Below are 11,976 nucleotides of genomic sequence, written 5' to 3'. Positions count from 1 at the left end.
GTGTAGTTCACAGTGGGAGCAAATGAAGCAGAGTGGGCAGAACAAGCAAGGACGTGGCCAAAGCCATGCACGAGGTAGAGATCCTATTGGCGCGTTTTAGCACATATTTGCATATTTCTGTTAGTGAACGCCTCTTCTGAAGTGCGCGTGTGCACAAACTCAATTCGACCTTGCACTCTTTCGAAACAACACAATTTTTAAATACTTTGGCATAGCGTTTGTCTATAAAACGTAGTCCACTGTGTTCGTAACATATTATAGTTATGGGAACCTAAACATGTATTGAGATCAGATGTTTCTTCGATGAGAGAATTTGCAGAATGTCGGCCCAGTTTCACTAAATTCCATCCTCTTCTCTCACTCCCATATATGGTGGTGTAAACACGTTCTGAACGGTTGCTTAGCCCTGACTGACGTAGCTAGACGCTCCCAGTCGAGACGTTTTTGGAGGGTCTCTTTACTTCCTCACTTCAGTGGCCGTGCCTTGCTGCTCACCGCACACACACCAACAACCTAGCACGTCTCGGTCTTCTTCTAGAGGTAGATATCCAAGTAAAATGACCGACCAAGGCTTATCAGACGAGGCCGCGGCAGCAGCGTGCAAAGATGGAAACCCACTTACGAAGGTGAGTAGCTATATCTAGCAGTCCACTCTTGAATTCTGCCCAAGTGGAACTCGCAATACTAAAGTTAGGCACATAGGCCGGTTATGCAGTTTCATAGCTTTTACAGCTGGGCTCACGCGCAGGTGAACATCGTCTGCCAGATGCAACGTTTGCAAAAGTGAAATGGCTTTTGCTGTTTGCGTCTTATTTATAGACTTCTACTGATACACCGTCCGCAGTGCTACAAACTATGAAACTCTATACTTCGAAGTGACATTTGGACTTTGGAGGGATACATCCGACCATGTTTGTTGTGCCTCTGCTAGCACTGATGGTGTATACAACTGCAAAACAGGAACTGTGTACATTTTTTGCCCACTCTTCTATATAAGTTGACACACACACTTATAGATAGGCTTTACATTTACTCAATTTCTGTTATGTAATGATGCCGTATTGTTTATTTGCCAGCCAGACCTAGGTCTGTGATAAGCAAGTCCGTGTCCGCGCTTGTGTAGGCCAGAGCGTCTCTGTATTACTGATACTGAACTGTATATCATGCTATTACAAACTCGCATCTACAGTGTTCGTAGTCGCAACAGTTTTTTAATAAGAACTTAAATGTTTCGTTCTCGTACACCTTTCCGGACATTAAGAAACGACGTGCCTTGTAGCATTTCTATGTTCTATAACACCAGATCGGTTGCTCAGCAACAACACAGCTGCTTGTACCACGCTGCCAGTCGTAAGAATTGAATGCGAACAAGCCTAGGCTATTGTGTGTATATAGCTAACTGTACATGCAAACAGGTATTTTGATTAGCTAGCTAATGTTACCTAGCTAACGTTGGCGTGCTTGGACACAGTCCAGCAGTTAGCCTCTGACTGTAACTAGCTAAAACCAGTTAGCTGAAAGCTAACATAGCTAGCTAACGAACGGGCAAGTACGTTAAAGGCTACCCAATGAATGTGTTTTTTTTTTAATGATCTAGCTAAGGTAAAGTTATACCAGTCGGATGAGAGCTGAAATTTGCTAGATGTCGGCCCAGGCGGCATCCCTAGACGTGTCCTCAGAGCATGCGTAGACCAGCTGTCTGGAGTGTTTCCTGACATATTCAGTCTCTCCCTATCCCTGCCTGCTGTCCCCATTTGCTTCAATATGTCCACCGTTGTTCCTGTACCCAAGAAAGCAAAGGTAACTGAATTGAATGACTATCGGGTCGATAGGACTAATTTCTGTCATCATCGTGATGTGCTTTTGAGGCTCCACCTTACCTGACCCACTGCAATTTGCATACCGCCCCAATAGACCCACAGATGATGCCATCGGGCTGCACACTGCCCTATCCTATCTGGACAAGAGGAATACCAATGTAAGAATGCTTTCCATTGACTACAGCTCATCAACCCTGTCCTGTGTAATTGGGTCCACACATGCATCCAACTCAATCAAGTTTGCAGACTACACAACAGTAGACCTGTTTACCAACAATTACGAGACAGTATACAGGGAGGAGGTGAGGGCCCTGGGTGAGTGGTACCAGGAAAATAATCTAACTCAACGTCAACAAAATGAAGGAGTTGATCTTGGACTTCAGGAAACAGCAGAGGGAGCATGCCCCTATCCACATCGACGGGGCCGCAGTGAAGGAGGTGAAAGCTTCAAGTTCCTTGGCGTACACATTATTGACGTTCTGAAATGCCCCACACAGGCAGTGTGGCAAATAAGGCGCACCGGCGCCACTTCAACCTCAGGAGACTGAAGCTATTGGGCTTGGCCCCTAAAACCCTCACAAAATTTTAGATGCACAATTGAGAGCATCCTGTTGGGCTGTATCACCGCCTGGTACGGCAACTGCACTGCCTGAAACCCGCAGAGCTCTCCAGAGGGTGGTGTGGTCTGCACTACACCTCACTGGGGGCAACCTACCTGCCGTCCAGGACACATACAGCATTCGATGTCACAGGAAGGTCAAAAAGATGGACATCAACCACCCGAGCCACGGCCTGTTCACCCCGCTATCGTTCAGAAGCCAAGGTCAGTACAGGCGCATGAAAGCTGGGAGAGAAGCTGTTTTCTAACTCGAGGCCATCAAGGCCGGCTTCCACACGGTTACTCAACCCTGCATCTTAGAGGCTGCTGCCCTATAAACAAAGACTTGGAATCACTGGTCACTTTAATAATGTTTACATACTGCTTTATTCATCTCGTATGCATTCTATTCTACTGTATTTGAGCAATGTCTGAGTGGCATTTACTAAATCTAATATTTATATTTTTCTTCCAGTCTTTTACTTACATTTTTGTGTTGTAAATTGTTAGATACTACTGCACTGTTTGCTACACCCGCTATATATAGGCACACCGTTGAAGTCGGAAGTTTACATACACCGTAGCTAAATACATTTAAACTCAGTTTTTCACAATTCCCGACATTTAATCAAAGTAAAAATTCCCTGTCTTAGGTCAGGTAGGATCACCACTTTTATTTTAAGAATCTAATCTTTCAGAATAATAGTAGTGATTTATTTCATATTTTATTTCTTATTTTATTTCTTTTGTCACATTCCCAGTGGGTCAGAAGTTTACATACACTCAATTAGTATTTGGTAGCATTGCCTTTAAACTTGGGTCAATTTTTTTGGGTAGCCTTCCACAAGCTTCCCACAATAAGTTGGGTGAATTTTGTCCCATTCCTCCTGAAAGCTGGTGTAACTGAGTCAGGTTTGTAAGCCTACTTGCTCGCTCATGCTTTTTCAGTTCTACCCACACATTTTCTATGTGATTGAGGTCAGGGCTTTTGTGCTTGGGGTCATTGTCCATTTGGAAGACCCATTTGCGACCAAGCTTTAACTTCCTGACTGATGTCTTGAGTTGTTGCTTCAATATATCCCCATTTTCCGCCTCATGAAGCCATCTATTTTGTGAAGTGCACCAGTCCCTCCTGCAGCAAAGCACCCCCACAACATGATGCTACGACCCTCGTGCTTCACGGTTGGGATGGGTGTTCTTCAGCTTGCAAGCTTCCCCATTTGTCCTCCAAACATAACGATGGTCATAATGGCCTAACAGTTATATTTTTGTTTCATCAGACCAGAAGACAGTTCTCCAAAAAGTATGATCTTTGTCCCCATGTGCAGTTGCAAACCGTAGTCTGGCTTTTTTATGGCAGTTTTGAAGCAGGGGCTTCTTCCTTACTGAGTGGCTTTTCAGGTTATGTTGATATAGGACTCGTTTTACTGTGGATATAGATACTTTTGTGCCTGTTTCCTCCAGCGTCTTCACAAGGTCCTTTGTTGTTTTTCTGGGATTGATTTGCACTTTTCGCACCACAGTACATTAATCTCTAGGAGACCGAACGCGTCTCCTTCCTGAGCGGTATGATGGCTGAGTGGTCCCATGGTGTTTATACTCGCATACTATTGTTTGTACAGATGAACGTGGTACCTTCAGGCATTTGGAAATGGCTTCTAAGAATGAACCAGACTTGTGGAGGTATTCAATGTTTTTTTTTCTGAGGTCTTGGCTGATTTCCTTAGATTTTCCCATGATGTCAAGCAAAGAGGCAGAGTTTGAAGGTAGGCCTTGAAATACATCCACAGGTACACCTCCAATTGACTCAAATTGTAGAATAATAGTGAAGGCATCAACTATGAAATAGCACACATGGAATCATGGAGTAACTAAAAAAAAAAGTTAAACAACTCAATGTTTTGGTTTCTTCCAAGTAGCTACCCTTTTCCTTGATGACAGCGTTGCACTCTCAACCAACTTCACCTGGAATGCTTTTCCAACAGTATTGAAGGAGTTCCCACATATGCTGAGCACTTGTTAGCTGCTTTTCCTTGATTCTGCGTTCTGATTCATCCCATACCATCTCAATTGGGTTGAGGTCGGCAGATTGTGGAGGCCAGGTCATCTGAGGCAGCACTCCATCACTCTCCTTCTTGGTCAAATAGCCCTTACACAGCCTGGAGGTGTGTTGGGTCATTGTCTTGTTGAAAAACAAATGATAGTCCCACTAAGCCCAAACCAGTTGGGATGGCGTATTGCTGTTGTAGCCCTGCCTTGAAATCTAAATAAATCACAGACAGTGTCACCAGCAAAGTATCCCCACACCATAACACCATCTCCTCCTTGCATTATGGTGGGAAAAACACATGCAGTGATCATCCGTTCACCCACACCACGTCTCACAAAGACACGGCGGTTGGAACCAAAAATCTCACATTTGGACTCCTCAGACCAAGGGACAGATATCCACTGGTATACTGTTCATTGCTTATGTTTCTTGGCCCAAGCAAGTCTCTCCTTAATGTTGTCCTTTTGTGGTGGTTTCTTTGCAGCAATTGGACCATGAAGTCCTGATTCACGCAGTCTCCTCTGAACAGTTGATGTCTGTGATGCATTTATTTGGGTTGCAATCTGAGGTGCACCAGAGGTACCTCTGGGTCTTCAATTCCTGTGGCTGTCCTCATGACAGCCAGTTTCATCATAGCGTTTTTGCGAATGCACTTTTTCAGTATTGACTGACGTTCGTGTCTTTAAAGAAATGATGGACTGTTGTTTCTCTTCGCTTATTTGAGCTGTTCTTGCCATAATTTGGACTTAGCCCTACTTGGTTAAAGACTGTTTTCTGTATACCACACCTACCTTGTCACAACACAACAGATTAGCTCAAACACATTAAGAAGGATAGAAATTCCACAAATGCACTTCAAACAAGGGACACCTGTTCATTGAAATGCATTCCAGGTGACTATCTCATGAAGCTGGTTGAGAGAATGCCAAGAGGGCAAAGCTGTCATCAAGGCAAAGGGTAGCTACTTTGAAGAATCTCCAATATAAAATATTTAGATAAAAAAAAAATAGGTTACTTTTTTGGTTGTCTTCACTGTTATTCTACCATGTAGAAAATAGTAAAAATATAGAAAAACCCTTGAGTGAGTAGGTGTTCTAAAACTTTTGACCGTGTATATGTATAATTTCCATTTTAACTTATTAATGATTTCTACCTTTTTTGATTTATAAAATAAATCCCTTCTGAGCCTAGTTTAACTGTGGTTCTCTATCAAAACCCAAAATACAAGCTTGGTTAACTCCGATGTTAATAAAAAAACACAAACACAATTCTCAACATGGTTAAAAGGATAATTGTCATACCATGGATGGTCAGTCCTTGCATTCTTAACTATGTCTATACATTTTCGTGGTTACATTTCTCCACCCCTATCCCAGCTTTTTACCCGAACAGGGTTGGGAAAGCACTTTATTGTTTCAATTGCTGATTGGCGCTTTAAGAGGGTGTTACTTTGGCAGATAACTTTAAGATTGGTAAGGTAACTTTAAAAAAACAATTGTACTGTGTTTTTTTGTTTATGGGTATCTGGGCAATTGTTCATTATGCTGCAAATGGCTGTTTTATGGTTGTAAGTGAGAATTAACTAACACATTTTGCAGTTCTGAGTAATTATTTCTTCAGTAAGGATTACTATACATGTATTCGTGACCTTGGCTATAGAAACTTGTTGATTGTATGATCAATATGGTTATGCGCCAGCCATCGCTAGCACTGTGGGTCACCACAACGTGTACCCAAGAGAACACCAAGTAGCTGTAATTTTATAAATAGTAAGTTACCTGAGGTAAGACTACAATGTTAACTCTGGCAGGTTTAATTGCCAGCAATAGCGAAGCTGGTATTGTGGCACAGAACAATGGTCTGGGAATAGAATGTTCGGCAGGTGAGTTGGTGCCATAGTGCTCAATAGAACTGTTAGGAGCTGGCAGGGTACGAAAAATGCCCTAAAGTAAAGCCTGTTTTTTTCGCGACTACATCAAAATTACAGAAAGCATCTGGGACATATGGTAATATGTAGTCGGAGCACAAACAAATATGCACAAATAAGCTGTGCTAGCTAGGTAATGTTAGCTAACGTGTATGTACCACAATATATCATAACCAAATTTTGGTGGTTTTAAACTTAGACTAGCTAACTGCCCTGTTGCTCACGTTAATTTGCATTGCACAGACCAAGCTACGGTAAGATGAGGTAGCCAGATTTCAGACAGGACAAACACTGCAGGTAGTTACGCTACATTTCCTCAACTAAGAACCAAGACCACACAAACCATAGCCGAGAGAACAAATTGTAAGGTGTTATGATACAGTACATGCAGTAAATGGTTAAACCCCAAACACACATGTAAACAGAACCTCAGTTGTGCATGCTAGCATCAACTCACCAGACTGACAGCATCGCTGTTTCAGACATGTGTGGAATAAATTCCAGCTCCAACATAAACTCTCTCCTGCAGTCTTGTCATTACTATCCAAATTTTGTACTGACTGATCAACCGTGTCAAGTTACTTTTAAAGTGTGTTCACAGAAAATTTGAAGTCGCCATGCACAAGTAAAATTTTGTCTGCTGCACGTGGTGCACCAGGGTAAAACAACACAATCATTGCTTGCAGGACATGCTGTTTGTCAGCCTGGTCTCACACTCAAGACGTGTAAAGTGTCTAGCAACCATGATGAGATTTGAGTGTTCAAATCGCATCATGGACAACTTTAACATTTACCAACTTTGAAACTACTTACTACTTTTATTGCAACTACATACTACTTTGCAAATACTTAGCATGTTAGCTAACCCTTCCCCCAACCCTTTAACATAACTTCTAACCTAAACCCTAGCCTAGCTAACATTAGCGTTGGCCACAAATTGAAATTCGTATCGTATGCATTGGAAATGTATAACATATTGTGCAAATTGTAACATAGGAGAAATGGATGATGGACATCCCCATTTAATATATATCATACCAAATGAAGTATTTTGGTTTACATTGGTTTTACGTACAGAAGGATATGAGATCAGGTTGCAGCAGCGTGAGGTCAAAAGAAAATTAGATGTTTTGACCATTCTTTATTTAATAGTTTAGACAGCCCCCTCCCGACACATATTTTATTCAAATATATTAGGTGACTCTTAAAGTCTTTGGGTTTGTGAAGTGAGTGTGATGGTGCATCTCACTAGAGACCAGCTTTCAAGGCCTTGATACATTGGATATTTTTTAGGCAATGTTGCTGGCAACGGAGTGGTATATGAGACACTTGAGCAATTAGCACATGGACATGAATAATAGATTTCATATGTTAACTACATTTTCCCATTTATTTACTCATCTCCTATAGCTTCTAGTTGCCTGTTGACTGCCACGTCTGTACTGGAATTTCTTAGCCAATAGACAAGCAACAGAGGTGTTGCCGCTGCCCTGGGCATCCACTCAATCTACTGCCAGGCAAGTCAATGGCAATGCAGACAAAAGGATAACTAGAGTTAGAAAATGTTTTACTTCAAAATTCTAAGCTAGGAAGTGTAAATGGTATTCATCAAGATGGCAAGCTTGTTAAACATACAAAAGAGAATCTAATACAGAACTAAATGTACAATCTACATGGCTAGCAGAATACCAGATCTTATAGCCTTTAGCCATACCCTCATCCTACTCCTCTGTTCCTCTGGTGATGTAGAGGTTAACCCAGGCCCTATGTGCCCCCAGGCGCTCTCATTTGCTGACTTCTGCAACCGTAAGAACCTTGGGTTCATTCATGTTAACGTCAGAAGCCTCCTCCCTAAGTTTGCTTTATTCACTGCATTAACACACTCTGCCAACCCTGATGTCCTAGCCATGTCTGAATCCTGGCTTAGGAAGGCCACCAAAAATTCGGAATTTTCCATCCCCAATTACATTTTCCGTCAAGACCGAACTGCTGAAGGGGGCGGAATTGCAATCTACTGTAGAGAGAGCCTGCAGAGTTCTGTCATACTATCCAGGTCTGTGCCCAAACAATTTGAGCTTCTACTTTTAAAAATCCATCTCTCCAGAAATAAGACCCTCACTGTTGCTGCTTGTTATAGACGCTCCCAGCTGTGCCCTGGACAACATGTGAATTGATTGCCCCCCAATCTATTGTTAGAGTTCGTACTGCTAGGTGACCTAAATTGGGATATGTTTAACACCCCGGCCGTCCTACAATCTAAGCTAGATGCTCTCAATCTCACACAAATGATCAAAGAACCTACCAGGTACAACCCCAAATCCGTAAACATGGGCACCCTCATAGATATCATCCTGATCAACTTTCCCTCTAAATACACCTCTGCTGTCTTCAACCAGGAGCTTAGCGATCACTGACTCATTGCCTGCGTCCGTTATGGGTCTGCGGTCAAACACTCCCTGAAACACTTCTGCGAGCAGGCCTTCCTAATCAACCTGGCCCGGGTATCCTAGGATATTGACTTCATCCTGTCAAAGACTGTCTTTTTCATACAAATTTGCATCCTGCAGCACTAATTCCAAAATGTTTTGGGACACTAAAGTCCATGGAGACTTTACAGTGCCCACTGCAGTGAGACTAAGAAACATTGTCACCACTGATAAATCCACGATATGCGAGCGTTTCAATAAGCGATTCTCTACGGCTGGACATGCTTTCCACCTGCCCCCCCCGCTTCTCCTTCACCCAAATCCAGACATCTGATGTTCTGAAAGGGCTGCAAGATCTGGATCCCTTTAAATCAGCTGGGCTCAACAATCTGGACCCTCTCTTCCTAAAATTATCTGCCACCGTTGTTGTAACCCCTATTACTTGTCTGTTCAACCTCTCCTACGTATCATCTGAAATTCCTAAAGATTGGAAAGTGGCAGTGGTCATTTCCCCCCCCACAGGGGGAGACACTCTCTCTAGACCTAAACTGTCACAGACCTATAAAGCCAAGTGAACAAACAGATCACTGACCATTTCGAAATCCCACCGTGCCTTCTCCGCTATGCAATCTGGTTTCCGAGCTGGTCACGGGTGCACCTCAGCCACACTCAAGGTCCTAAACGACATCATAACCGCCATTGATAAGAGAGAGTACTGTGCAGCAGTCTTCATCGACCTGGCCAAGGCTTTCGACACTGTCAATCACAGCATTCTTATCGGCCGACTCAACTGCCTTGGTTTCTCAAATGACTGCCTCGTCTGGTTCACCAACTACTTCTCAGAGTTCAGTGTGTCAAATCGGAGGGCCTGTTGTCCGGACCTCTGGCATTCTCTATGGGGTGCCACAGGGTTCAATTCTAGGGCTGACTCTTTTCTCTGTATATATCAATGATGTCGGTCTTGCTCCGGGTGATTACTTTGATCCACCTACGCAGAAGACACCATTCTGTATACATCTGGCCCTTCTTTGGACACTTAACAAACCTCCAAACGACCTTCAACGCCATACAACACTCCTTCCGTGGTCTCCAACTGCTCTTAAATGCTAGTGAAAAGAAATGCATGATCTTCAACCGATCACTACCCACCCTCCCGACTAGCATCACTACTCCGGATGGTTCTCACTTAGAATATGTGGCTAGACTGTAAACTCTCCTTCCAGACTCACATTTAAGCATCTCCAATCCAAAATCAAATATATAATCGGCTTCCTATTTCGCAACAAAGCCTCCTTCACTCATGCTGCCAAATTTACCCTGGTAAAACTGACTATCCTACCGACCCTTGACTTTGATGTAATTTACAAATTAGCCTCCCACACACTACTCAGCAATTTGGATGTAGTCTATTACAGTGCCATCCGTTTTGTCACCAAAGCGCCATATACTACCCACCACTGTGACCTGTATGCTCTCGTTGGCTGGTCCTCGCTACATATTCATCGCCAAACTCACTGGCTCCAGGTCATCTACAAGTCTTTGCTAGGTTTAGCTCCGCCTTATCTCAGCTCACTGGTCACCATAGCAACACCCACCCATAGTACATGCTCCAGCAGGTACTTCGGAAGTTTACATACACCTTAGCCAAATACATTTAAACTCAGTTTTTCACAATTCCTGACATTTAATCCTAGTAAGAATTTCCTGTTTTAGGTCAGTTAGGATCACCACCATACGTTCATCTCTAGGAGACAGAACGCGTCTCCTTCCTAAGTGGGATGCCGTCTGCGTGGTCCCATGGTGTTTACACTTGCGCACTATTGTTTGTACAGATGAGCGTGGTACCTTAGGGCATTTGGAAATTGCTCCCAAGGATGAACCATACTTTTTTTTTTCCTGACATCTTGTCTGATTTCTTTTGATTTTCCCATCATGTCAAGCAAAGAGGTACTGAGTTTGAAGGTAGGCCTTGAAACACATCCACAGGTACAACGTCAATTCACTCAAATGATGTCAATTAGCTTATCGGAAGCTTCTAAAGCCATGACATAGGTTTCTGGAATTTTCCAAGCTGTTTAAAAGCACAGTCAACTTAGTGTATGTAAAATTCTGACCCACTGGAATTGTGATACAGTGAAATTGTCTGTAAGCAATTTGTTGGAAAAATTACTTGTCATGCACAAAGTAAATGTCCTAACCGACTTGCCAAAACTATGGTTTGTTAACAAGACATTTGTGGATGTCAAAGCCAACTCCTCCTTTGGCTGTCTTTCCTTCCAGTTCTCTGCTGCCAATGACGGGAACAAATGGCTAAAATCACATGTTGGAGACATCTCCCTCACCATCTTTATGCTGCTCTGACAGCTGATGCTTACCGATCACTTCAGCTGTACACAGCCCATCTGTAAATAGCCCATCCAACCAACTACCTACCTCATTCCTGTACTTTTTTCTACTGTTTTGCACACCAGTATTTCTACTTGCACATCCTCATCTGCACATCTCACTACAGTGTAAATTGATAAATTGTAAGTACTTCGCCACTATTGGTCTATTTATTGCCTTTCCTCCTTACTTCATTTGCACACACTGTATACATTTTTCTATTGTGTTATAGACTGTACGATTGTTTATCCAATGTGTCACTGGTGTTTTCGTCGCACTTTGCTTTATTTTGGCCAGGTCGCAGTTGTAAATGAGAAGTTCTCAACTGGCCTACCTGGTTCAATAAAGGTGATTTTTATTATTTTTTTTATAAATAACTGGGGAGTTGACTAATGCGCAACACCTGTAGAATATGGCAAGTGTTTGTGAAGGATATAAAAAAAAAACTGAATTAATTTGTTGCTAGCAGCATAGTTGGTCACTAACGTTCTGGATAACATGAAAACAGCCTGACTTTAGGCCGTTTGGGCTCTTGATTGCCTTTGTGAGGTCAGAACGCTCGCATCAACCCGACTCCTCGGCCAGAGCGTCCAGTGTGCGCTCTGAAATTCCGAACAGCACAGAGCGCACTCTGACACACTGGAGGCAATTTTAGGAACGCACCCTTTAAAGGCGCTACATGGTCATTTCGATGTCTACATTGGCCATGCAACATTTGCGTTGTTTTGACCTCTGCAGAAGTCAGGGCTATCTGGCTATGCCTCCGGAGG

General features: G+C 42.9%; 1 protein-coding gene across 1 annotated transcript in view; it reads left to right on the top strand.

The window, feature by feature from the left end:
* Positions 1 to 250: 250 nt before the first annotated feature.
* The window catches only part of LOC118402764 (lactoylglutathione lyase-like), a 28,159-nt gene continuing 16,433 nt past the window's right edge, over positions 251 to 11,976 (top strand). The window contains exon 1 of the mRNA XM_035800990.2: positions 251 to 626. Within this exon, the coding sequence (XP_035656883.1) occupies positions 558 to 626 (69 nt within the window). The 5' untranslated portion in view covers positions 251 to 557. The remainder of the gene's footprint in view (positions 627 to 11,976) is intronic.

Source organism: Oncorhynchus keta, chromosome 2 (assembly GCF_023373465.1).
Source record: "Oncorhynchus keta strain PuntledgeMale-10-30-2019 chromosome 2, Oket_V2, whole genome shotgun sequence".
Lineage (NCBI taxonomy): Eukaryota > Metazoa > Chordata > Actinopteri > Salmoniformes > Salmonidae > Oncorhynchus > Oncorhynchus keta.
The sequence above is the reverse complement of the archived record's forward strand: the minus strand, read 5'-3'. Positions and strand labels throughout refer to the sequence as shown.